General features: G+C 39.7%; 1 protein-coding gene across 12 annotated transcripts; it reads left to right on the forward strand.

Annotated features, from left to right (window-relative positions):
• The first annotated feature begins 1,501 nt into the window (after window positions 1-1,501).
• On the forward strand, window positions 1,502-26,953 carry LOC111588156 (Ral GTPase activating protein non-catalytic subunit beta). Of its 12 annotated transcripts, none has more exons than XM_023298345.3 (32): window positions 1,502-1,657; window positions 2,638-2,861; window positions 5,695-5,897; window positions 6,123-6,289; window positions 7,077-7,263; window positions 7,532-7,663; window positions 8,032-8,210; window positions 8,772-8,840; window positions 9,308-9,459; window positions 9,769-10,003; window positions 10,594-10,629; window positions 11,465-11,666; window positions 11,818-11,985; window positions 12,176-12,290; window positions 12,476-12,623; window positions 12,751-12,815; window positions 12,916-13,060; window positions 14,993-15,123; window positions 15,790-15,972; window positions 16,075-16,223; window positions 17,240-17,427; window positions 17,635-17,738; window positions 17,911-18,066; window positions 18,787-18,996; window positions 19,482-19,640; window positions 19,813-19,981; window positions 20,114-20,236; window positions 20,335-20,471; window positions 20,559-20,667; window positions 21,701-21,779; window positions 23,626-23,774; window positions 24,762-26,953. In XM_023298345.3, the coding sequence occupies exons 2-32, from the start codon at window positions 2,685-2,687 to the stop codon at window positions 24,953-24,955; spliced, it is 4,620 nt and encodes a 1,539-aa protein (XP_023154113.1). In that variant the 5' UTR covers window positions 1,502-1,657; window positions 2,638-2,684; the 3' UTR covers window positions 24,956-26,953. The 12 variants fall into 12 exon arrangements, with proteins under 12 accessions (XP_023154113.1, XP_023154115.1, XP_023154116.1 ...); XM_023298347.3 differs by having other exon boundaries at window positions 17,914-18,066; XM_023298348.3 differs by having other exon boundaries at window positions 15,002-15,123.
• Window positions 26,954-27,541: the final 588 nt, after the last annotated feature.

The raw sequence follows: 27,541 nt of genomic DNA on the forward strand, positions 1-27,541 counted from the left end.
CAAACTGCAGTAATGAAAATGACCGAAAATGAAAAGTGTATCAAAGTTTCCCCTACAGGTCAGTGAAAGTTTCTTCACATGGTCAGCTCATGCATTAATATTTACCATTTGGATGGTGGTTAAATTGCCTTTTAAACATTGAACTAAATATGTTTGAAAATTAAGATCTGAAAATGAAATCACATGTAAGGTACTACATAGGTTTCTTTTATCATAAAATCACTTTAACTAGGGGTGGAATATTACACATACAGTCACAGGCAAAAGTTTACATCCACTTGTAAAGACCATGTATATCATTGCAGCCTTCAGGTTTCAGTAACTCCTACATCTCTGATTTATTTTTTTTTATCATCAGTTTTTTATTGAGAAAATCACAGTATACCCAAGGCATGTACATTGAACAGTACAATGTAACCATAACTGGTGATCTTCTGTAACTTTCTTAACATTGCATGTTCTAATCCACCTCCCCATCCTCCCTCCCTCAGTCCCACCCCCCCATCCTCCCTCGTTTATCCCCTTGCCATCAACAAGCTACAGTACATATACATGTCATGCAACTACATTATCGCAGAACATCTCTGAATTTTTTATGACGGAATCACTGAAACCTGTGTGGCCAAAAAATCCTACATTTTGGTCGTTCACAGATTTAGTACAGGTCTTCTGACAATATGACAACATCTTCTGGGCCAAAAATGTACATACAGTAATGATATATCTGACTAAACATCCTTTGGCCATTTTCATCTCAGATTCTTTTGGCTTACGTCACACGCTTCTGGTTGTATCTGTGACTCCTCTGGATAGAACTGATATCGTTCAGCTAAATTAGTTGTCTTTCTGACACTGACTTGTTTCTTCATTACAGTCCAAAGGTTCTTGATGAGGTTTCAGTCAGGACTTCGGGGTGACCAGTCTAAAACCTTACTTCTAGCCTGATTTATCCATTTGTTTATAACACTCTAAACTAAAGAGGCCATGAAACTAAAAAAAAATGAATAAAACAGCTGTCTACATCACCAAACTGATAATGCAAGTTGCTATCTTTATAATTCTGGCCTAGCAGGTTTTGTCACATTTCCAGAAAATCTTTTTAATCAGTAAAAGAACCAAAATGCATGGTTGTTTTTATAGGAGTCATTAGAAAATCAGAACTGCCATGACATGATATTTACAAGTGTAAGTAACCTTTCATTCTTGAGTCTCTGTGTGTGTGTGTGTATTTATAGATTAATATTGTGATATTAATCAGTCCTACAAAAATAATAAACAGATTTGAAATACCTGTCACCATTGTTAAGCAATGCCTGTCAATTCTAACCTCTTATTTTCAAGTGGGATCTGACAGCAAGATTGACATATTGGTTTTCTGACGTTGGCTTGATTCACTGAATTTAAATTTACAGATGCTGCATGATTTTTAGTTTCGACCCCGCTCAGCAGAGCTCCTGAAGGCAACACCAGCTCTTGCAGTACCGAACAGTAGGAGGCGTCGAGCTGCGGACCCTGTTTCCGGTTAGTCCGTCAAGCTGCAATATCCAAGCCTTGACATTGCGAAGATGGAGGCTGTTATGGCTTAGACCGGGATATCTAGAAAGCACAAACTGCGAGTTTCAGAACTTTGTTATGACAACATTTCCTGTTGGTCCAGGTAAATTGAAAAATCCTGCTTACGTCCGTTGCGATTGATGGTTAGCGTCTTTGCAAAGTTAGGTGGTTAGCTAACGTAAATGACAGCTAGTTCAGCTAGCTAATGTCAACGAACAGGCTAAGCGCAGCAATAACAGCGAAGCTAGCTAGCAGCGTCGGATTCACTACAACGTAGTTTCAGATAACTGATAAGTTAGCACACTGTACCACCGCTTTTACCAAAGACAGCCTTTTGTTTTATTCAGAGAACGGTATTGTAATACAAAAGCCAGCCGACAGCTAAACCCAGATAATGTCATCAGCAGGATGGGAAATATGTTTTGATGTGAACGGTGGCTAACGTTAGCAGGTTGCTCATTTCAGAACCGTTTCCTGGTTGTGATTGCTTTGGTTATTACCGTCCCGAGGTGTAATTTACAAACGGTGGAATTGTTTCATTCCTTGAGTTCATTATCTTCCTGGACAGAAAAGAGAGCTAGTATTTAACACATGCTATGTAATTCTAACTTTAGTTTACTTCTTGGTGTTGCTAGAAGGAGAAAGCTTGGTGTTAGCAATAGCAGTTCAAAACTGCACTGTTCGATAAATCCTGTTAACTGTCAAGGTTCACATCAGTGAACACAACTGTCGACTCTTTGCAGGATTTTGTTGCATGTTGTTTACCATTGTCCTACAGCAGCCGATTTATTTTTGTCGTAGTTATCCGTTTTATTTCTGTGTTCTCTTTGCATTGTAGTATATACGCTGTGCGAGATAAGAACAAGCCAGTTACACAGTGAAGTAGAAAGACTTTGATTGTCATCAGCATCAAACTAATTTTCAAACTGAATACAGCTCTAAAAGAGATGTGTATGATTATCTGTTAACAGGGTGACATTTTGGCTGTGGTATTCTCACAATTAGATATTAGATTTGCTAAGTAGCCCATTTGTTCTTTTCCCTACTTGCTATACTAAGCTGACTTGTAGATTTGTGTGTCAGCAGGTGGAGGCAGGAGGTGTGAGTAGAGTGCAGCAGACATCAGCAGTATGTACTCCGAGTGGCGCTCGCTGCAGCTGGTGGTGCAGAGTGACCAGGGCCACCTCAGTGTTCTGCACACCTATCCCACCACTGTGGGCACAGAGGTGGCAAATGCTGTGGTCAAGCCTCTGGGCACAGCTGTAAGCCCCGTGGCCACAGAGAACATCCTTAAAACAGACAAAGAGGTAAGAAAGTGGTCCGCACCGACACACACACTATGCAGTGTTTGACATATCATTTTAATGCCTTGGTAGGCTGCCAAGCTACCAGCTCCATCACTAAGACTTTGGAGGGCCTGTCAGCTTAAAACTCATTCCCATATGATTTAATGGGGATTGGTCTCAAAATGTATTTTAGACAACACTAACTGCCAGAGCTCAGTGTATGCCATACTGTTTGTTGGTGCTATTGACATGCTAAGTTAATTGTCTTTGACTACTAATCATTTTCTTAGGATGACAGAAATTAGAAAACAGTGATGTTGAGATATTTTTGTGTATAGTGATGCTGTTTAATAAAACAGGTTGGAGAACCAGGTTAAAATGAGGAAGAACTACCCAAGTATGTGTTCTGAAATGATATTGACATAGTCAAAGCTAAAATCCAAAATTGGGAAATGCTGGTTCCTGGCTCACGCTCACTGCATCCAGAAGGCATCGCTGTTTTACATATATGCAAAATAACTGGCTTTAATCTAAGTGTGTGTTTTTGACAAAAGCTATAGTGACACTGGCAAGAAACATGCAGCGCTACAGGTTTCTACATTTTCATGTGTGTTTTAATTTGTTTCAACCTCATAAGCACAGAGCAAAATACTTCCAAACAGGGTGTGAAAACAAAACATCTGATTGACAATGAATCCGACATTATCAGGTTTTCACATCTACAGTACTTTCCGGCACGCTCTCCTTTTCTCCTGTGTATATCTACTTATAATCTAATGTGTGTTTCATTCACGTGCTGTGAATCAGGATTTCTTCAAGGACTTTGCTGTGTTTGGTTTTATTTGTCATTCTTTCTATCTTGAACAGTTTCCCAGTTCTTGGCATCAAGATTATACCATGATAGTACCACCGCTATATTTCACTTTCAGGATGTTAGTATGTGTATATATTCTGACATTTGCCAGATGCAGTGCTTGACATTAAGACCAAATAGTGAGATTTCATGCTAGGATTTTTTTTTCCTTTCCTTCTCTTAAGGTGCATTTTAATTTCCTTTGGCAAAACCCAGATGGGTTGTCATATGCCTTTTACTCTGGAGCATCTTTTGTGCAGCTACCGTGTGTTACAAAATACTTTGTATTTAGATGTCCCCACGACACACAATGTGTACCCAGTGAAATGCAATATTACTGTGTCTTTTCAATAAGGATTTCCTGAGCCCTTTAGTTGGATTCTGACAGAAGCTGACTTAAGCTAGTTTTAATGGCTATACTACATACAAACCCTTATCAGTTTCAAATTTGTTATGTCTACACCAGCTGTCAAAAAGTCTCCCTCGTGCTCTGATAAAACACTGGCACATCTGCTATTGTGAATAAGTGAACCACAGAGCTTATAGTAAGCCAACATCTTCAAGTTAGTAATGTGGCAGCATGTGTCAGGAAGTGATGTGAGAGGAGCTGTGTTGGGTGAAAATTATTTCCCCAATATTTCTCAGGTGCACCTTGAATTTGAGGTCTTGCTGTTGCTTAAGACTTTGCTACCTCCAGAGGATAAAGGCTGGATAGGCCTTCCTGCCACTACTGATCCGCACTGACTTCTTAGTGACTGTTGCAAAAAAGACCATAGGAAATTATGCAAAGAAGGAAGGAATCAAGGGAGTACTGTTATGCAGGATATTAATATAAGGTGACACTGGGCTAAGTTTGCAGCTCTATCTGGGAGAATTGCATTTTGGATAGCACTCAATATTTGCGACACTGAGTATATTAGAACAAAATCAGCATCATTGCCAAGAAAACATCCCCTGTTATTACTATCATCTTTGATACATGTACACTGACGTTTAACTATAACACTGGCTATTGTCTGATGAGCCGCTTTTTTCATTTGCCCTTTGAATATCCAACTTTGATTTCATGAGAAACTGAGAAACCTGTGGTTGAGAGTGGCAGTGTATTGTTATTGCTATCATCATCTTATTGTAAACCTTTGGCCTTCCTTGTTAGGTCACAATAAATCAGTTTAACCCCTTACAGTTTTATACTTGGGAAAGTGCAGAATGACAAAAAGGTGCACTATTACATCACAAGAATGCTGCTGGAAATATTTTTTGAGAGTCATTCTCTTTGTTTTATGTGCACTGGGGCATTTTCACAGCAATACCCTACATAGTGAAATGCTACAAAGGCAAGTCAAGTTTATTTATAGCACAATTCATATACAAGACAATTTAAGGTGTTTTACAATTGCAAAGAAATACATTCAGAAAAAATATTTAAAGGTAGACATACATTACAATCATAGAAATAAAACATAAAAATAGACATTAAGATCATAAAAGTACATTAAAAGACAAGAAAACAGATTGAGCAGCTAAGAGAAAACTACAGCAAGCAATCTGGTTTTTAGGCCTGATTTAAAAGAGCTGACAGTTTGAGCAGAGCTCAGGTGTTCAGGAAGTTTGTTCCACAGGTGAGGAGCATAATAGCTGAAAGCTGCTTCAGTATTTTTGGTTCTGATTCTGTGAACACACGGTAAACCTGTCCCTGATGACCTGAGGGCTCTGGATGCTTCACATGGAGCTAACAAGTCCAGGATGTATTTTGGTCTAAGACCATTCAGTGCTTTGTAGAACAGGAATAAGATTTTAAACTCTTTTCTTTGACTAACAGGAAGCCAGTGTAGTAATCTGATGTGTAATACGGTCCAGTTTCCTGGTGTTAGCTGTGACTCTGACAGCAGTGTTCTGGATCAGCTGCAGCTGCTTGATCGATTTCTTGTTCATAAGAAAATGTGTCAATACCTCATAACTGAATAACATTAACATTAATGAGAATGGTTTGGTTCCCAGGTGAAGTGGACCATGGAGGTGCTCTGTTATGGCCTGACCCTCCCCCTGGAGGGGGACACTGTCAAGCTGTGTGTGGACGTTTACACAGATTGGATGATGGCCCTGGTGTCACCCAGAGACTCAATGCCGCAGCCTGTGGTCAAGGAGCCCAATATGTATGTCCAGACCATTCTCAAACATCTCTACAATGTCTTTGTGCCAAGGTATGTCAAAAGAGCTTACCGAGAAACCTTTATTTTCCATTAGCTCTACTTTTCACAACAATGCATAGCTTGGTGCGCTTGGTACCAAAATCTCTGACTGTTGATGCCATTTAGTAAGCTTGCTGTCACCCTCAACACTTTGCTCTTCACCCTGTCTCTCATTCTCTGCTTGTCTCTGTGTCTTTCCTTGTTCCCTCGTTTCTAACGCACTGTTTCTCCCTTCAGGCCTGAGCATCATAGTCTGAACCACATCAGGCTGTGCCAGCAGGTTCTGACTGCTGTCCAGAAGCTGGCACGAGAGTCGGTTTCCATGGTGAGAGAAACCTGGGAGGTGCTCCTGCTCTTCCTGCTTCGCATCAATGACACACTGCTTGCACCACCCACAGTTGGAGGTAAGCCCTGCCCCGTTTTCCTAAACCCATCCTTCTGTATTTACTTAGTCATTAATTACTCCGCCAAGGAACGTGGGGAAGTTATGTGATGATCGCCGTTGATTTGCCTTTCTGTCTGTCTGTCTGTCTGTCTGTCTGCTTGTCTGTTAGCAACATTCCTCAAAAATGGATTTGGATGAAATTTTCAGTTAAGGTCAGAAATGACACAAGGACCAAGTGATTAGATTTTGGCATTGATGTGGCTTATAGTCTGGATCCATGGATTTGTTAGAAGTTTCTGTATCATTGCGAGATAGCAGCATGGCGTCACTGTAACTATGACAATTTAACACTACGTCAGCTGCCTGTTGACGATCACGATTTTGATCCTACTACAAATCGACCACTGTGGACTTATCGGGACTTATGTCGGGACTTACTGTCGTAAATGATACAAGGAACAGTTGATTAAATTGTGGGGTTGTTTCTGAGTACCATCAATTCCCACTGCCCGCTACATATTTAGGTCACGTGATTCGGTATCCGTACATAACATACGCATGCGTAACACATGCCTGTGCTCAGTACAAGGTCATTTTGTTTGTGGGTGCATCTATATTAAATGGCTACATTCTATGTTGCCGTGATTTCTGATCATCAATAACTAATACACAAATGCTGTATTTCTGACAATGCCACATGAGGGAATGAACAGCCTTGGCGGAGTACTGTGCTCTCTGAGTGCTTTTCTTATTGTTAGTTGTGATGAGTAACAATAATAATACCTTAATTTTTCCCCTTGTTTCAGTCGGGGTAGCAGAGAAACTGGCAGAGAAATTGATGGCAGTGCTGTTTGAGGTGTGGCTCCTGGCATGCGCTCGCTGCTTTCCCACACCACCTTACTGGAAGACTGCAAGAGAAATGCTGGCCAACTGGAGACATCACCCTCCTGTGGTAGAACAGTGGAGCAGGGTGGCGTGTGCTCTGACCTCTAGGTTGGAATGGATTCTTTTTGATTTCATGTGGTTATAAATTTTGTCTTAAAAAGTTTTCATACACTATAAGGGAGTTTTATTTCCACATGAAGTTTTACACCTTAACTCCTTTGTGTACACAAGTGAGAAGCAAACCAGATATATTTTTGAGGTTACACTGACAATAGCAACAAATTAGCAAGAGTTTTTTTTCCTCAATTTTTTTAAGGTCTGTGTCATCTACCAAGTATGGTAATCTCTATATCCCTGTCTCATGTCTTCAATTTAGACTTCTGCGGTTCACCCATGGACCATCATTCCCACCTTTCAAAGTTCCTGATGAGGATGCCAGTTTGATTCCTTTAGAGATGGACAATGACTGCGTGGCACAGACATGGTACCGCTTTCTCCACATGCTCAGGTACACAATGCCTCAGCATAATGCTTTTGCCTGAAAATATATTGCTTCCTCTTCAAAGTCATCATATCTGACAGATGTTTCTTTGTTCTTGTATACCAGGGGGAAGCTGAAGTTATCAATGTACTCTAGTTAGTCTGTTAAAAAAAAAAAAGAAAAGAAAAGAACGAAAAGAAAAGAAATCACATCTCATTAATTTAATGCCTGGTTATTTCTATTGTATAAATTGAATCCATTGTTCCCTCTTTTTAACCATGGCTTGTATTAATTTCTACTTGAAGTCAGAAGCGCATATATCCAACAAATCTTAAGCAGCATCTGTAAGGTTGTCACCTAATCATAAATATGCTACTTTGTCTGTTTGCTTCCAGCAACCCAGTAGACCTGAGCAACCCTGCAATAGTGAGCACCACTCCAAAGTTCCAGGAACAGTTTCTCAACTCAAGCGGTATCCCCCATGAGGTGGTTCTGCATCCGTGTTTGAAACAGCTTCCCCAGATCTTCTTCAGGGCCATGAGGGGAGTCAGCTGCCTAGTAGATGCCTTCTTAGGTAAGCGGACTCTGAGTTAGGATAAAAAGCGCAGTCATGTGACATTAAAGACATTGGTTCTAACCATACTGAATATTCCAAAAATAAAGCAAGGCAGTAAGACTCCACAGAAATACTTAAAGTTAACATCATGGCTAATTATTTTGCAGTGCATGATTTTGTGGTTTATACTTGAAATATGTTGTTCCTGTTTCCTAGACAGTCATCTATCTCACTAAGGTTTCCCAACACTTATGTCAAAGTTATATATTTGTTGCAACGCAGATGTTTATTTATGTCATGGTTATTGTAATTTATCTCAAGCAAGCTCAAACTTATGCAAAGATGATTATGAGATACGAAAGAGTGCTAAAGGAGAAAAAACTACAAGTTTTGGAGAAAATTGTCAATGATCAATTATTAACAGAAAATACAAATATGAATTTTTTGGAATAGTTTTTTTGAGTTGTGGTGCTGATGCTACCCCTCAGCAACAGCATGATTTAGGATGTCAGTCTGTAACACATGTTTAATCATTTAAATAGAAACATATTGGTGTGTATTTTTCTCTTTACACTGTAGGTGTCTCTGTTGAAAAGAGAGATGTACGGGAGAGGGCGTTCACTTTTTGTCCAGTGCTGCTCTCTCATGGTATAGACATCACCTGATACATCATGCAATAAGATACTTAGGGCATATGATGGATTGATCTTTGTATTGGTGGTGATGATATTAACAGCTGGGGTTAGTTTTGCAATAGCAAAGCAATATATCCCAGATACTCAGACTAAACTACAAGATCATTCACATGGATCTCCTGCTGGCATAAAAAGCCAATCAAGACATATTCTTAATATTTATTGGTGATTTATGTCTAACCATTGTCTTGCATGTCTACGAATGAATGCTTTCTATGATCAACTCTGACTTTGAAGCCAATTCATTTTCTCTTTCTCTCATATAACATTGAAAATGGGGAATGGATTCAGAAGATTATATTTACCCAAACTGAGCGGGGGGCTGATTTTCTTGTTTGCTAAAGCTAATCAGAATCCCCCCCCACCCTTGCTAGAAAGACAGTCTGTAGTACACAGCTCATTTTACCGTCCTGTCAACAGGTATATCACGTCCCAGGGCTGACAGTGCTCCGCCCACACCGGTCAACAGAATGAGCATGTCTCCACCCCCTTCCATCACCAACACCACGCCCCCTCACAGCCGCAAGCAACGGCATACAGCGGTCACAAAAACTACAAGCAAGAGTTCAACTGTAAGTCCAACTATTTCAACAAACGATAGAAACAGTCAGAAAAAGGCTCTGCTCCCTGTCCTTGACATTATTTTCAGTTGGTATACAGACAGAACAGAGCTAATACTTTTGTGACACATTTTATTTTCCTCTTCAGCAGCACTAAATAGAATTTTTATGGAAGAGTATTGTACATTCCCTGTTTTTTATGTGAAGTCTGAAGAAAGCATCGTTTCATCTGCTCTCATTTGCGTTTGATCCGTTAGTTAAACTAGTCATGTTGTTGGTGGCCTAATCAGATATCTTCCTGTATGCCAACCCACCCCACAGAGCAGTGGTGGTCAATCAACCAAAGCATCCCAGCAGCAACAGCAGCAGCAAACGTCGTCCTCCCCGACCTTACTTTCCAGTCCCAACCAGAGCAGTTGGGAGTCTCGGCCCCTGCCAGCCCCGGCTCGGCCAAAGGTGAACAGCATCCTCAACCTGTTTGGCCAGTGGCTTTTTGATGCTGCCCTGGTCCACTGTAAGCTCCACAGCGGCCTCAGCCGGGACCCCAGCATGACTGGTAAGAAGCAAAGCAGTGGCTAATAGCCTTTCCTTTAATGCATGGGGTGTTTTGTTGCTGTTTGTTAGTATGTGTTTTTGTGGCGTTATCTTGTCTTTTTGGTGTTATTCTTTACTGTATGTTGTTGGACTATCTTTTCCTTTCTTCACCATTTTCTCTGAAACTTTGTTATGCCTTTCTGTGTGTGGAGGGCTTGGTTAGAAGTGGCCTCATATGAGACTTCCATCAGATTCTAATCCATTTGCATATACCAACAATTTAAACTTGGCTAAAACTGCATATAGGCTACAACCATATGCTAAGGACAGTCATTTTATTGTTATAATCATCACTAGACACTCACAGCACATACAGTACTTAGGATTTGAAAACAAATCTGGCTCATTATTGGCTCTCCATTTATTTTTCTCTTTTTGGTGTAGTGTCCTGCACGTGTCTACCTTGTCTTATTAATGTTAAAGAGTTGTAATGGGTCAAAAGTCATGTATTGAGGAGAACAGAAAACACAATTCATGCCTGATATGAATTGATCCCAAAATATTGGATCTGCTTTGATTTTGTCTCTCTCCACTATTTCTGTTATCTTGCAGCCTCTTTTATCCAAATTCTCCTTTCTTATAAATCTTGTAAGTAGGAACGGCAGCTTTTTTTCCTCACTTGATTTGCGTTTCTTGAGTTGAGTTCCTCATGATCATCGCCATTATCACCATCGTTTTTCTGTTCCCACTCCTTGTCATATATAAAAGTTCACCAGCGTTCTTTCAGCGTTGCTCCAAAGATGATGGAATGGGTTTCACCAACTGACCACTTGTCTCGACCATAATGTTGCCAATTTGTGACAGTGCCACCCCATTTTAAGTTGTGGTTTTCGTTTCCTTTGATCCATGCTAATCCTTACTATTCAGTTTTGGACCCCCTCAAGTTTCAGCATTAATGTTTTGTTTCTTGTAATTTATTTTTGTGTTGTCAGTTAACTTAAGTTTTGATGTTATTGGTTTGGTGCCTCAATGCATGAAGTGAATGTTCTGTACCTTGAGTGACAGTCATATAATTGCAACTTGGAAGGAGCTGACACAGAGATTTTGCTTTGTTGTCTTGTAGCAGTGAACAGATGACACATTTTACTATCAGCACACTACTCTTGGTCATGCTAAGTGCCAGTGATAGGTGGAACTTCTATGGCAAACTCTTTGTGTCAGAGTTCCCTTTATTGAATGCTTTAAAAGGATGTGAGTGTGTTTGCAGTCATTTAAGTCTTTCTTCTCTCTTGTTGTGATAGCAGTTCAATTTCTGCTTTTTGTTGTTTTTATGTTTCAAATTTTGAATCTTTCATTTTTGTTATAGTGTGCATATAGTAGATATATATCTATGTTTGCTTGTGTCTCGTACATGCATGAATCCTTACTGACCACATTACAATTCAGAGTCCTTTCATTCTTTGTCTCTTCCCACTCTCTACAGCGATAGCCACTCAAGTGGGCCTGGAGCTGAGAAGGAAGGGATCCCAAATGTCCACCGACTCCATGGTTTCCAACCCGATGTTTGATGCCAACGAGTTCCCAGAGAGCTATGAGGCAGGCCGAGCTGAGGCCTGTGGGACACTCTGTCGCATCTTCTGTAGCAAGAAAACTGGAGAGGAGATTCTGCCTGTTTACCTGTCAAGGTAATGCTGTTTAATATTACTATTTTTATTATGCCATATTCAGACAAACTGTATGTGTACGTTTATAGTCCTATCGGCAGTTAAAATGTTAACTGGCTTCAAACTGTAAGCTGGACAAAAAAGTGTATGATTCCACTTTCTCTTTCTGCAGGTTCTACATGGTCCTGATTCAGGGTCTCCAGATTTCCGATTTCATCTGTAGACCAGTTCTAGCTTCTATAATTCTCAACTCTTCCTCTCTCTTCTGCACTGATCTGAAGGGCATCAATGTGGTGGTGCCCTACTTCATAGCTGCACTGGAGACTATTGTGCCAGACAGGTTCGACTGACGGTTTGTTACTACAACTTTAGATCAGTTTATAAAATATTTCTATCTTTATTTGCCGATAACATTTTAATCAATGTGTTTGTGCTGATATAAGTCAAAATTATATGATTTTAGTCAGGTTTCTTTTCTGAGTTCTATTTTGTGGAAATTGACGTAAGTTCATCTTTATTACATTTATTAGAGAGCTGTCCAAATTCAAGATGTATGTAAATCCTACTGACCTGAGGAGAGCCTCTATCAACATCCTGCTTGCCATGCTGCCACTGCCGCATCACTTTGGCAACATCAAATCAGAGGTAACAGATTGGGGGATCTGTGGGGAAATAATAAAGTCTTGCTTCTTTTTGTTGTTTTGTAGGTTTGTTTCTCTGTCATTGTAAGTGAAGTAGAACCTTTTGTCCTCTGGGTCTATAAGACCTGTTGATGTTGCATAATTTTCAGATCACGATGGTTGTTAACATACTGACTTTGCGTTCTTTAGGTTCTGTTGGAGGGGAAGTTCAACGAGGAGGATGGATGGCCTCATGACCAGCCAGTGTCTTTTCTATCGCTGAGACTACGTCTTGTCAATGTCCTCATCGGAGCACTGCAGACTGAGACTGACCCCACAAACACACAGCTTATCCTGGGTATCTGCATTCATCTTCACATCCTCGTTATCTGATTATACTGCCTTTCAGTATTGCTTATATTTATGCTGATATAAACCATTTATATCTGCTTTTTCTCTTTATTCATCTTTTCACTTCCTTTCAGGTGCAATGCTGAATATTGTTCAAGACTCAGCATTGTTAGAGTCCATAGGTGCACAGACTGAAACAGTAAGGCTCACATCATTACTGTTTTCTGATGAACTGCTCACATTTTACAAAGCCAGAGGCTGGTCTGGACATCAAGATTTCTCTGTTCTTGTGGTGACAGGGGAGTATAGATGGAAGTCACATGACAGTGAAGAGTCAGAGTCACAGCCGTACAAACAGTGGCATCAGCTTCACCAGTGGGGGCAGCACAGAGGCCACCAGCCCAGACTCTGAGCGTCCCGCACAAGCTCTGCTCCGAGACTATGGTAAGACATGCAGCTGCTCCGTATACACTAATCTCCTTGTGCTCTGTGAATTAACACAATAGTGCTCTCTTTGGGTTGATGATGGATAACAGACTTACAGGTGGATTAACTAAAAGGACCTGTACCTGTTTGCTGATCAGTGTATCTCACTATATTCACTCATTTGTTCTTTATAGCTAACATGGTTAAAGTGGTATGCAGAGTTAAGAAGCGTTGGGTAAAATGTCTTTGTAGGTGATACAAAGTTGTTTGCTGTGGTAATGTTTAACAACAGTTTGGCACTGAGAGATATAAAGTTGCTCTGCTCTGCGTTTTTGTCTATAAATGATTGGTTACAACAACGTGGCCCAATCAAAAGCCTCTCAGATTTTTTCTTTCTTCTGCAGCACTGAGCGATGTTTAACTAATGTAGGACATAGTGATATGCATGGCATTTTATAGGTATTTTCTTAAGATGGCCCCTCTCATTACATTTTAAAAATTTGTTTAAAATTTATATCCGATTTCACTGAACATAAGGCTGCTATAAAAGTTTGTCTAGTAGGAAACTGGGGAACTGATCCACAAGGCTCCTGTGAGACAGAACTGTAGGACTATGACATTGTTCATTGTGTTTGTGATTTTGTGATCAAATTTAGTATTCATTGTGTTCAGCTAAAACTCAAAGCCACTCAAATGAACCCGACATGTATTTTGTTGGTGATGCAGAATTTGCGTAAATATGTTTTTATGTTTGGTCCGTTTAACCTGCAGGTACTGTACCTGATAGAACACAAATAAGAAAAATGATTAGTTTATTAGTATTTATTACAGAGAAAATTCAGTAACGTGAATTTCACTTTGATTTGGCCACAAATTAAAATAATTTCTTTCATTATGATAATCTCAGACCTACGTACACTTCAATACAATATCATGTTTGAATATGAAGTTTGCTAGTTTTATTGTATGTTTTGCTGTATGTTAGAAATAATCAGCTGCATTGATCAGTAAATTAAATATATTACACATGTTTAACAGGTTTCTGCCAGCATTTCTGTCTTACATAATTTCCAGTAGCAGTGGTTTGTACCATCATAAATTTTTATGTTCCTCATTGTTTTCCATTAAAACAACCTGTTCGTGATCGGTTCATTTAGTGCGGAAGACAAGTCAAATGATACATTAAACGCTGCTGTTTGTGTGACGAGTTTGAAGCAGAAAGTCTGAGTTAACAAAGAAAGTTGAAAACCATCTTCATACCTGTTAACTCTGACTGAGGCTTTAGTTTTTGTCAAGCCAACTCACACAAAGAAATCCTGACTATCTTAAACTGCCTTCATGGTTCAGCCTCTGATCTGCTAAATGCCGTGAACACTTGAAACGCTGCACCAGTTAACATAGAAGCATTCCGTCAAATTTAAAATCCCCTTGCAATTTATTGTTTATAGGTCCAGGTCTGTATAGGATGAAGTCTGGGTCCAGACTTGGAACCCCGGTCCGCCACTTAATGACCTGGAGTCTAGTATATAGTGAATTAAACGAAGTCTCGATTCAGAGAGTTTTGAATCGTTTCAGCCCTAGTGGTAATGTAACTGTGTAGTAAGTCTTTTTGAAACTGCCAGATGTCTTATTAGAATAACCTAGTAATTAATTTGGAATAATTATATATAGAATTTTTTTTTCAAAATTGAAATTGTGATGTGAAAATGTTGACATCGCTTAGTTCTGTTCTTCAACCATCTGTTTACTCCTATCTCTGCTTTAGTCTACCCATATTTGGTCAACATAGTGTGCTGTGCTGATTTCAAACTTTTTGAATGCATGTTTATCAATCAAAAAAAATCTACTGATTGGGCATTTATCCTGTTGATCTTAATGGCTCTGTTACCTTTATCCTACACTGCCCTATTGTTTGCTGTGTTTGGTATTTCGAGGTGTTATATGGTCTAGCTCTTGCAGATACAGCGGCAGGCCTGCTGGTGCGCAGCATCCACCTGGTCACTCAGAGGCTCAACTCCCAGTGGAGACAAGACATGAGCATTTCACTCGCTGCACTGGAGCTGCTGGCTGGGCTTGCCAAGGTAAAGTTAACACCATAGAGGCTCGATGTAATAATCTGCAGAGATTACTAGCTGGTTTGGCCAAGATGAGACAATTGTATGTGTTCCATTTTGCAGCTACACGGTTCTCATCCAGCTTAAATAATTCTATTTCTGCCACAACCAGTAAGGTCTAACTTTTGTAGAACATCCAGTTTACCAGAGAGTTTGGCAAAAGAACTCTATTGAAGAAATCAGGGCTACTAATAATCTGGTAACCTGTTAATGACTGTCTGTTACTGTGGCAACTGCTGACCTGAAATACTTGATATTAGCCTCTCATCTCAGTCAACTTGTGCACCCATTTCACAAATGAGACAGCTGAGCCTTAGAGAGAACTATTACATTTCTGTGGTTTGTGTCAACTTCAAAGTCAGAAATATCTAAGTTACAAGGGAGTTGCCTTCACACTGTCAGCAAGTACCACAAATTACCAGGATGAGACAAGTTTCTTCAAAGGCTCTAAAGTGAGGCTATTTTGCTTTACTTTTACAATTACAAACAAGCACTAGTCTAAAAATCATCAAATGTGTAATAATTAAAAAAAGAACCTATCAATAATGCACCAACACCACACAAAGTACTTTTTAAGTATATATAATGTTACATATAAAGTTTTCCTGTGTTTTTTGTGCATCTGTTAATCAGGTGAAAGTGGGAGTTGACTCTGCGGACCGTAAACGCGCTGTCAGCTCCATATGTGGCTACATTGTGTACCAGTGTAGCCGTCCAGCTCCTCTTCAATCCAGAGATCTTCACTCCATGATTGTAGCTGCCTTCCAGTTCCTCTGTGTGTGGCTCACAGAGCACCCTGACATGTTGGATGAGAAGGTGAGTTTATAGACTGATTTTAAATTGGCTGTCAGACATTTTATTAGGATAGAGGTGCCCAGTGTTATGTTTGGTAAAACTAATGTTCATTTATCTTACCAGGATTGTTTGGTAGAGGTGTTGGAAATTGTGGAATTGGGAATCTCTGGCAGCAAGTCCCGGCAGGAACAGGAAGTTCGACATAAAGGGGAGAAAGAGCACAACCCCGCTTCAATGAGAGTGAAAGATGCTGCCGAAGCGACTTTGTCTTGGTGAGGCTCTTCAAAGTTCTTTCAGAATGGATGAGTGATGATGATATTTTTCAGCTGCAATTTGCTTTGTGTATGTTTGTCTTGTGTCCGTGTATGTGAGAGGCATGCTGTTGGACATGAATCCATCCATCTATTATCTATACACTTCTTAATCCTCATTAGGGCTGTGGGGGGGCTGGAGTCTATCCCAGCTGACTTAGGGTGAAGGCAGGGGACAGCCTGGACAGGTCACCAGTCTATCATAGGGCTACAGATAGAGACAAACAATCACACTCACAGTCACACCTATGGACAATTTAGAGTTACCAATTAACCAACCTAAGCATGTTTTTGGATTATGAGAGAAGTACCTGGAGAAAACCCGTGCAGGGAGAACATGCAAACTCCATACAGAAAGATCCCGGGAAGGTCGGGACGCGATCCGGGGATCTTCTAGCTGCAAGGCAAAAGTGCTAACCACCAAGCCATTGTGCAGCCCTAGACATTAATCTTTGTATGCAAAAGCCCCTCTGCTTTTTAGCATAAAGCCAATGAAAATACTTTCTGACACATTTGCATAAAACAATAACTGTCACCATTTCATTACCTGTGTAATGGTGATTAAGTGATATCTAAACAGCGGTTAAACCCAACAAACACTGGCTTTATATCTATGATGTCTATTCTTTGTCCGCAAACATAGTCAGGCACCTGGACTTTCTGGCAAACTTAAAATATGTGTTTGGAACTGTTGCTTTCTTGCTGCTAGTGGTGATTTGCATACTAGTTAGCCTGCAGGCTGATTGATATCAGGTTAGTTGGCTGGTGAGCTGTTGCAGAGGCTAGTCACACAATAAAGACGATATTTAACATAAATGGCAAACTGGAACCACAGAAAGTATAGGATAACGCTGTCTAGTGAAGCAGAAATTTGAAAATTTAATTAAAATTGAAATTAGAAAGTGAAATGTATTGTACCCATTGGCCTGATTTCTTTGTATTTATGCTCTTGCTTGTGTTTCTGTGGTATTCTCCAGTATCATGCAGGTGCTGGGGGCTTTCCCTTCTCCCAGCGGACCTGCCTCCACCTGCAGCCTGCTGAATGAAGACACCCTGATTCGCTATGCCAGACTGAGTGCCACAGGAGCCAGTAACTTCCGCTACTTTGTCCTGGACAACTCTGTCATCCTTGCAATGCTGGAGCAACCTCTTGGCAATGAGCAGAGTCAGTAGCTTATCATCTCTCCTCTGACACAAGATCATTTTATATTTTGGACTTCTGTAAGAAAACAATGTGTTATCCGGTTTACTTTTAATGTATAAGACTGAATCACCCTCTATATACAAAGTACTGGCAACTTAAAATCAATAACACATAGAGGATACTATTTCACCGTATTTCTCCATAAGTCTGACCATTTTGTTTTCACAGACCCCAGTCCGTCGGTGACAGTGTTGATCCGAGGGACAGCTGGCAGACATGCCTGGACCATGCAGCTCTTCCATCAACCAAGAGGTGCTCGGGCCAATCAGAGGGTGAGGTCACATTGTACATTACTGCACTATGAAAGACAGTGAGGTTTAGTCAATATCACTTAGAAACATTTTATTGTGAAGCGTTAGAGCTCTACTTTTGTAAAACCTCTACCTCCATGTGTGTTCACCTGATAACACAACTCTCTGCGTATCTGCCTCTCTCCTCCCACAGCAGGTGTTTGTTCCCGAGGGCCGTCCAACACCCAACAATGATGTGGGGATCAAGTACAATGTCAAGCAGAGGCCCTTTCCTGAAGAGGTGGATAAGATCCCTCTTGTCAAAGCTGATGTTAGCATCCCTGACCTGGATGACATTGTCAGTAAGGAGGTGAGAAAATAGCTTCCTGTTTAACCTTGTTGTTGAGCTTGTATCCACGTTATAACTAGTTCTGTACAAGTTACTGCAGGTATGAAGTAAAACAAGTATATTTGTTGTTATGGCTGAAATAGAGCACTGCAGAAAATCCATTACTGGTATTATTTGTTATTGTACAAACTTATGCGTGTCGTATGGGCCGGCAGAATGATTCAAGAGCTACAAATTTACTGATGAGTAATTACTGCAACATGAGTGTGTAGAGAGTTGCGTTTTCACTTGGGTGTTGTGAAAAGAGGATTACGGTCAAATGATCTGGTTTGGTGATGATTGTTTTGTGCAGTATTTTGATCCAGTGCAGTGCACTTGGAATAATGTGTAGCTTTTAATGCATTCAAAAACTGGCAGTAACTACACTGAAATTTTTTCAACAGTAAATCAGTGTCTTTCTGATAAAATTTCAACGTGAATAGTAAAAGCTTTACAAAGACTGGATGTGTTGAAGGGCTGTTTTACTGGATTGAATTGGATTAATTTTTACAGGTATAAAATTGTAGAACTTTACCCGATTAAATGTGTGACACCAACGTTTTAGACCATATCTAGGAGGTCACACGTATTTATGCTGTGGATCTTGCATTGTGACTGTTAATGCTTAATTTATGCAGTCATCTGCTACTCATCAGGTAAAGCTTGTTTGCGTTTAAAACCATCCCATTCCCTTCTTTTCAGCTGGAAGTTCAACATGACAAGCTTCGTATGCTAATGACCAAACAGACAGAGTATGAGAATGCCTTGGAGCGACTCAGTGAGGAAATCTGGAAGTCCAAACCTTACCCCGATCCACAGACAGACTGCAAACCTCCTCCTCCCTCACAGGAGTTCCAGACAGCTCGCCTCTTCCTCTCTCACTTTGGCTTTCTGTCCCTGGAGGCCCTTAAGGTTGGTAGAAATAATTGAAGTTTTTATGGCTGATTAGACAATGTCTTCAAATGAAGAGATAACAAATATTATATACAAGCATTCGTCTAGTTTTCATTAATTTATTCAGCCTTTTTTTAAAAATCACGAATCGATAGCATGCCTTCATTTGTAGTGATGTCAAGAGTTCAATCAAAACAGAATAAATAGGACAATATTTAATGGGAAACATACAATAACAGTTACACTCAAGAGTGGTCCAGTTTATAATCATGGTTTTGATCTGCCCTGCAGGTACAGTAGTGTTAAGTTTTCATGTTTGGTGTAATGCTTGAGTTTAATTGGTAGGTTTTCATTGTGATTGTAAATAAGTCGGTGATAGGAAGAATAATCCATGAATAATCATGCAGCTGTAATTTTGAATGTGTTATTCTTATATAACTAATGTTGCCATTGTAAATATAGTTAATTGACATTGCGTTTCTATAATAATTTATTATTGCTAGGAACCCAACAACAGTCGTCTACCTCCTCATCTGATTGGCCTGGAGTCATCCTTGCCAGGATTTTTTGATGACATTAGCTACCTGGACCTGCTTCCCTGCCGACCCTTCGACACTGTATTTATATTCTATGTGAGAGCTGGACAGAAAAGCGGCCCTGAGGTGAGGGAATACGGACTAATTGCTTGTAGCTGGACATATTAGATTTAGTACAAAAAATAATTGTAATATGAAAGTAATAAATGAAATGACTGGAACCTTTTACATTTCTTTCACTATATATGTATGAAAATCTTGGACAATTTATGGATCTGTTCTTGTTCTTGGTGATCAGATTCTGAGGAATGTGGAGTCATCGAGTAGCGTCCAGCCCCACTTTTTGGAGTTCCTGTTTTCTCTAGGCTGGCCTGTGGATGTGGGACGCCACCCAGGGTGGACTGGACACCTAGATACTAGCTGGTCCTTGAATTCCTGCTCCGACAGCAATGATATACAACAAGCAGGTAAGCTGCTAAGGTAGCCACTGCATTAGATCTTAGGGAAAATTTGGACAAATACGCATCACAGCAACTGGTATTTATCCAGATGTTGGATATCGGTGGTGAATTAGTCAGTGTTGAATTTCTTCTTTGTAGAGGAGGCAACAACTCCTGAGGACACAGGAGGTTCAGTCTTCAATGGAGAGAAGAAAGTTTTGTACTATGCTGACGCTTTGACAGAGATTGCCTTCGTTGTTCCATCTCTAACAGAAAGTTCTGGTTAGTACTCACTACCTTGAATATGAATTTACGTATGTGATGCTCAATGTGGGATTGAGGGTTGACATAGTTGTAATTTGCTCTTTGGTGTTTCACAGAGGAGTCATCAGTGCACAGTGATTCCACAGTGGAGGCAGACACCAACCCAGACCTCATGCCTGGTACACTCAAACAGCCCAATCTGACACTGGAACTGTTCCCCAATCATTCTGAAAACCTGGAGTCTGCCAAAAAGGTAAAGTCTGTCGTACGTGAGTGCCGATAATGATTGGTATTTCTTTTAAAGTAGGTTTTGCTTAACCTCACTGTGATTTATTTGTAGCTGAGTCCTTTGGTGAAGACAAAGAGATCATCAACTGGAAAGTCTTTCCCCCAGCTGGGGCCTGAGACGAAGGTGTTTGTGGTGTGGTTGGAGCGCTTTGATGATATTGGTAGGCACACATCTTAATAGGTCACCCCTGTCTTGTAATTGAAGTCTGCCAGTGATGAAAAATGTGTTGTTTCCTTTCATATTATTTTCAGTCAGGAAGTTCACTCTACAAAATAAATATTTTATATATATATATATATATATATATATATATATATATATGTATATATATATATATATATATATATATATATATATATATATATAGAGTTCCATAGCCTTAGAAGGTGACTATGAGAAGAAGGGCCAGCCAATATCATCCATGTCAAGATAGCAATGAATTGGGACCAAACTTGACACATATCAAATTTTACTCTTTTTAGATGTCTCAAAAGTTGGTTAAATGTTTACCAAAGACTGTACTTTTAGTTGAACATAGTGATACATCTATGTTACACCACCCATATAGACATTTATGGGAACTTCATGAGGCTCCAGTATCAACTTTTTAAAAAACCCAACCCTTTCAGGCGACCCTGTAGCTCAACAGGAACTATGGTTCCCAACGCAGAGGTCATGGGTTTGAGTCTGACCCACGGCCATTTACTGCATGTCTTTCCCCTACTTTTCTCCCCACATTTCCTGTCTCTCTCTCCTCTGTGCACTATAATAAAGGCCAAAAAATACCTTTAACAAAAAGAGTAGCCCTTTCCACTTTCAAGAACCCAAATTACAACTTTGGCCTCTGCTGGAGTTATTTAATTATTTGGATCTGCTGGGACAATTTTGCCTATATCCTCATTAAATTAATGGCCCAGAGAAATATATTTCTTAAGATACCAAACCCTTAAATTAGCCCTGTGTAAGTTTTTTGTGGGTGATAATACAAAGACCTGACTTCTCAAAATTCTGCCAAAATAGTTTACAAATCTTAGTTTTGGGTCCCAAATAACAAGTCGATATATAAACAAAATGGCGGTGCAGCAATGTATTTCCTCATTTCTGTTTGAAATGACACAGATCGACCCAGTTGTTTCTTAAGAACATGACCAAAGGACTGAGGTGTATGAATATCATTGTTTTTGTGTTTTTAGATAACTTCCCGTTGACTGATCTCTTGGCGGAAACCAGCACAGGCCTGGAAGCTAGCATGAGCAACAGCACTTCCTGCAGGTATTCAAAAGTTTATACTCAAAGCACTTCGCTACCAGTTTGCAGAACAAGTGGTTCAAGATTTTGATCATGTGTAAAAAGGAAGAAGAACAACAACCAAAAAAAAACATTTTGCAAAACCCTGTGTGCTTCATCATGAGATGCAAAACAGGAAGCACTACATACAGCAAAAGGAGACGGAAAAAGGAACTGTGGCAGAGCTGTGACACTTGTTATGAGTGCGATGATAAATTCAGTTTTTGCGCAAAAGGATGTGTTGTGTAATGTATATTCATACTATTTTGTAAGGTTCAGCTTTATTTCGAAGATTAAAATCGAGAATAATTCAAATGAGAGGATGGACCACATTACTCAAACTGTATTTAACGTTGCTGCTTTTGAGGTAGTGTTGACAGAGTATGTGTGGTGTTATACTACATGACAATTCATTTCATTCATGACACAACTAATATTACAAATGAGCAGGGCCCTTGAAAGATATTGGATGGATGACAGCTGGGTAGAGTGCAAAACTGACTTTTTCTTATTTATGTAGAGCAAACGGAAACTATTCTACAGAGTTAAAATGAGGCTGGAAACAACAGCAGAGAAGAAGTCCAGTCAGGTGTAGACACCTGTAAGATTTTTATGTGTACCGTGTGTACAGTTTAAATGACCGTATGGATTCTTTCATACCTGTGTGAGACATGTCTTTGTTTTTTCTGAGGCCAGGGGAATTGCTTGGCTCCAGTGATTCATATTAAATTGCACTGTGTCATATTTTTGACTCTCTGGTTACATTAGTTTTTATGCTCCTGTTGTTTGTCAAAAGATTAAATGTCTTCAGGATGGGTAGATATCATGTGATATAGTTCTTAGTAGCTTTGTGTGTTTTATTTTTTTTGCCACTGTAACTGAATTATTATTACGTGTACTACCACAGTAAAGACTAATTGTTTAAGACATTGGACTTTCACCTAGGGCTGAAACGATTCCTCAAGTTATTTGAGTAATTTCTTTGATTTCTAAAATTCCTTGAGGCAAAATTCTCTGAATCGAGGCTTCGTTTAATCCACTACGTACTAGACCACAGGTCACTAACTGGTGGACTGCAGTCCAAGTCTAGACCCAGACTTCATCCTAGACAGACCCAGACCTAAAATCAATAAATTATAAGGGATTTTAAATTTGACCTGATGCTTTTATTTTCAGCGGCGCAGCTTTTCTAGTGTTTGGCATTTAGCAGATCAGAGGACTGAACTATGACTGAACTCAGACTTTCTACTTCAAACTTGTCCCCACAAACGGGAGCGTTTAAAACATGATTTGACTTGTTTTCCGCACAAAATTAATTGATCACGAACAGGTTGTCTTAATGGAGAACAATGAGGAACGTAAAAATTTGTGACAGTAAAAAGGGCTGCGACTGGAAGTGATGTAAGACAGGAATGCTGGTAGAAAACTGTTAATCGCTGTTAATATATTTAATTTACTGGTCAGTGCAGCTGAATATTTCTAACAGACAGCTGCACAATAAAACTATTAAACTTCACCTACTCAAACATGATATTGTATTGAAGTACATGTAGGTCTGAGACTGTCTCATAATGAAGGAAATTATGCCTGCCTGTGTTGTACCACAGCGGTTATTTCTGCTTTACAGCATGCTCACTTCCGCTTTTGATGCTGTAGCGTGCATGCCACGCATGGAATTCGATTACTTGAATAATCGCCAGAATACTCAATTACTGAAATAATCGATAGCTGTAGCCCTACTTTCACCTAACCTTCTTTATCACTATTGTTTGTAACAAGTCATTCACACTTTTTTATTTTCCCTTTTCCCATTTTTTCATTCATAATGCAGGTCAGGGTTACTAGAGAAGGACGTTCCTCTGATCTTCATCCACCCTTTGAAGACGGGACTCTTCAGGATTAGACTGCATGGAGCTGTGGGCAAATTCGGCATGGTGATTCCCCTGGTGGATGGCATGGTTGTCAGCCGCAGAGCTCTAGGTAAGAGCTCATACGGCTTCCTCTGGCTTAAATTGTACTTCCTTCCCCAGCCACACTTCCTTTTTGCCTTGTCAGACAGAATAGTCAACTAGTCTTAATGCATCACAGGGAGTAATCTGTTCACTACTAATGTGCACACATTAATATTAGGTGTTTGTGGTTGAAATGCACAGGAAATATACTCAGTTAACAAGTTTATCACTTCAGAGGTTAGGATTTATAATCCAAAAGCATTGGCGTCCTTTGTATCTTCTAGCTGAACTTTTGCATCCTCATGTGTTCAGGATACGCAAGGTACGATCCTTAAGAGGGGCTAGTGGACACAGCATTGTTTTTTAGCACATTGTGGGAAACTATTTGTCGTATTTATTAGGGCTGGACCTGAATATCTGAATATTCGGTCGTTACGGTTGTATCTGGATATTAATTTTGAGATCTGAATATTTGGATCCCCCATGACGGATGATCGGATTATTTGGCTAAAGCTAAAAGTCTATCTCAGCTTTTCAGTTATTGTAATGGAACTTTTGTGAAGCAGATGGCACAGTTAAAATGTGTTTTGACTTTGTTTTTGTCAGACTCACAAAGTGCAGTCTTCCTCCAAGGCCATATTTTAGATGAAGTGATCCAGATTTGAGTTAACTGGGTTTGTCCTGAGTCTAGGGTCCACCTCACAGTTAAGCTGGAAATGGCTGATTTTTAATGGAATATCTACATAGGGGTACAGAGGCCCATTTTCAGCAACCATCACTCCTGTGTTCTAATGCTACATTGTGTTAGCTAATGGTGTTGAAAGGCTAATTGATGATTAGTTGATTAATTGATGAAACCCTTAATTGCCTTTGTGCAGTTATGCTAGCACATGAATAAAAGTGTGAGTTTTCATGGAAAACATGAAATTGCCTGGGTGACACCAAACTTCTGAAAGGGTAGTGTATTAGTACTCAGTTGCGATTGAATACTGAAACATTTCTGTTTCCTTTCCAGGTTTTCTTGTGCGTCAAACGGTCATCAACGTGTGCCGACGGAAGCGCCTGGAAAGTGACTTGTACAACCCACCTCATGTGAGGCGGAAGCAGAAAATAACTGAGATAGTCCAGCGCTATCGCAACAAGCAGCTGGAGCCGGAGTTTTACACCTCGCTCTTCCACGAGGTGGGGGAGGGAAAGCCTCACCTGTAATCCCCCTGTCCTGTCCTAACACTGGCTCGCAAGCACACACAACACACACACACTCACACTCTATTCTGTACTCATACACCACACACACACACACACATGCACGCACACGCACACACACACACACAAAATCTTTATATTTATACTGTACTATTTTGTTATTTATATGAATACATATATCAACACTGTTTGCCTTTGACTCCAAGATCAAAGTGTCAAAAACCATGCCAAGGTGGAAAAAACTACATGTCTGTGTTGCAGCCGCTCACTGAAGATCTAAATGGCTGAAGTTCAACAGTGACCGTCTCTCCTCGTTTAGGTTCATGCTTTGCAGCAAAACAATTTCTGCTTGTCTTTAACTGCAATACAATAACTACACTGTTGGCCTTTCTGAACTTGTAAAAAGTTTGTCCTTTTAAATCTTGTGATATGAATGAATTTCAACAGGTTTGGTAATACAGAATTGTGTCCAAAATCCAGATCTGCATATCTGTTTTTGTTTCAGACAGATTTATGGTTGGATTCTTGCCAAGGAGATAATTATGTAAACATCATTTAAATGTTTTTTTGTTATATACACAGCCTCAAGGCAGGTGGCTTCGAGAAAACAAAGAAATTGTTAACTCTGAATCAAACCGTCATCTACATCCAGACACCTGCTATAGTCTTCCTAGTGCAAATACACATTTGGCCACTGCAGCAGCTGACTGAGCACACAGATCCTGTTTTTTCTTGTTTTTCCCACATGATTTGTAGGACTAACATTGTTTTATTGGATGTGGATCTCGTTTTTGACGTGTGTGTGTGTGCGTGTGTGCGTGCATGACACATATTTGCTTCTTCAGCCAGTCAACTGACACTACAAGGAGTCAGGGACCCCTACAAATGTTACACGTGGCATTGAAAGATGAATTCTTTCACTTCAAACAAATGAGAATCTCAAGGTAATACCGTTTTCACATTTACAAAATCTCTCAACCAAGACATGACCCTAGAATGAGTTTTCTCTTTAATGCTGGATAACACCTGAGTTTACTGATAGTGAGAGCAGTTACAGAGCTCCTTCTGGACTTGATGTTTGCAGGGCTCATTTGAAATGACCACAAAGACATTTTTAGGTTTGAAGCCAATACCAAACACTACCACAGCACCGTTTTTAAGTGTCTTGCTTCTCCAAACAAAATCTATATGATGGATTCAAAGGACAAAACACTCAATGTAGCTAACAGCATTATATAAATTTCACTCTGGCAGATCAAAGCTGTCTTTTTTTTTAACCCCAAGAAGAGAATATGTGCAGTTTTTGTCTTCACAGATGTTTTACTAACTTTTTGTCTTTTTATTTTTGCTTAAAAATTACTTTCACCATTGTTTACTCGCTGTACTTTGGTTTTGATTCAAGCCCTCTCATTGTCTGCCTGTAACAATGTGAATTTATTTATCACAGAAATGAAACAGGGCAAACACCTCTAGTTTCTTGGGTATATCGGAAAGTCTTAATGCACTGAGCACATTTTTTGGTTTCTATTCTATTCTCTTTTGGTTAACTTACATGTCTTTTTGTACTTTTGTGCATTTTGGAGGAAAACCCCTGCTGAAGGAAGAGTTTTATCTTGTGATATATATGAATGAAGAAGAGGCGTTGTGGAATTTTTAACCTATCGTGTCTAATTGTGACTCACTTTTTATGACAGTGCTGTATGCACATGCCTTTTTTTGGAAGGAAAGTACATTAAATATGCTTCAAAGAAACTACATACATTCAGTCACACATTGTATCCTGTTACTCCTCTGATGTTTGATCATATTTAAGGACTTGCCATGTACAGAAGCGGAGGATAATATGTAAATATATGATAGTGTAAGGCATTTACAAGTTGTCTGTTGCATTCCTCATCTGAGACAGCAGAAAAGTTATGTATGTATGCAATTATGTGTGGGAGGAACGCAATGGGTATTGAATGTAACATGCATCAATTAAAACTATTATTGACATTTTAATTTCTCCCATTCCTAATATTTGACTTTTTCTTTACAGGATAAAATTACATTCCACCTCTGCTTTTTGATATTTAACTCGACAAACCTTTCTCTCCTGAAGCAACTTGATTTAGATCTCGGTTCGTCTAATTAGCTGCATTAGAATGAACTACTGACACATCAGTCACTCTGGTCTAAATCTTTGCACCACGAACATAATTAATGTTGCCTGTGGCATTAATGGCAGTATGGTTGAGTATGATTGCAGTGAAATAAGCCGGATATTACAACAGATACTACAACGGCCCCAGGGAGAGAGTAGTGACGGCAAGAACGCCTTCATATCCTGAAACTGTCCTCAAATATTAATGTGCTTTAACAGAAAATACTCTTTGGATTTGGCCGATAATCATGACAAGTCCTGACAACAATAAATTAATAAAATCCTTTTTTAATTTGTGTAAATATTAGCAATCACAGGTGTGAGCCACATGTAATTTAGCATTTATATTGGAAAAGGATGGACTAGTATCTGTGACGATCAGACTAGGAGCGTGTTGGGCATGAGTCTAAGAGACAAAGTATTCCCAAGAAATGTCACGACTGTAT

Source organism: Amphiprion ocellaris, chromosome 8 (genome assembly GCF_022539595.1).
Source record: "Amphiprion ocellaris isolate individual 3 ecotype Okinawa chromosome 8, ASM2253959v1, whole genome shotgun sequence".
Classification (NCBI taxonomy): Eukaryota; Metazoa; Chordata; class Actinopteri; family Pomacentridae; genus Amphiprion; species Amphiprion ocellaris.

Bases quoted from the DNA above. Each gene is read 5' to 3' on its own strand.
- LOC111588156 (XM_023298345.3), top strand. From the start codon at position 2,685: ATGTACTCCGAGTGGCGCTCGCTGCAGCTGGTGGTGCAGAGTGACCAG. The intron at 6,290-7,076 runs GTAAGCCCTGCC...CCCTTGTTTCAG, and splicing joins TGCACCACCCACAGTTGGAG to TCGGGGTAGCAGAGAAACTG. The intron at 13,061-14,992 runs GTAAGACATGCA...TATATGGTCTAG, and splicing joins AGCTCTGCTCCGAGACTATG to CTCTTGCAGATACAGCGGCA.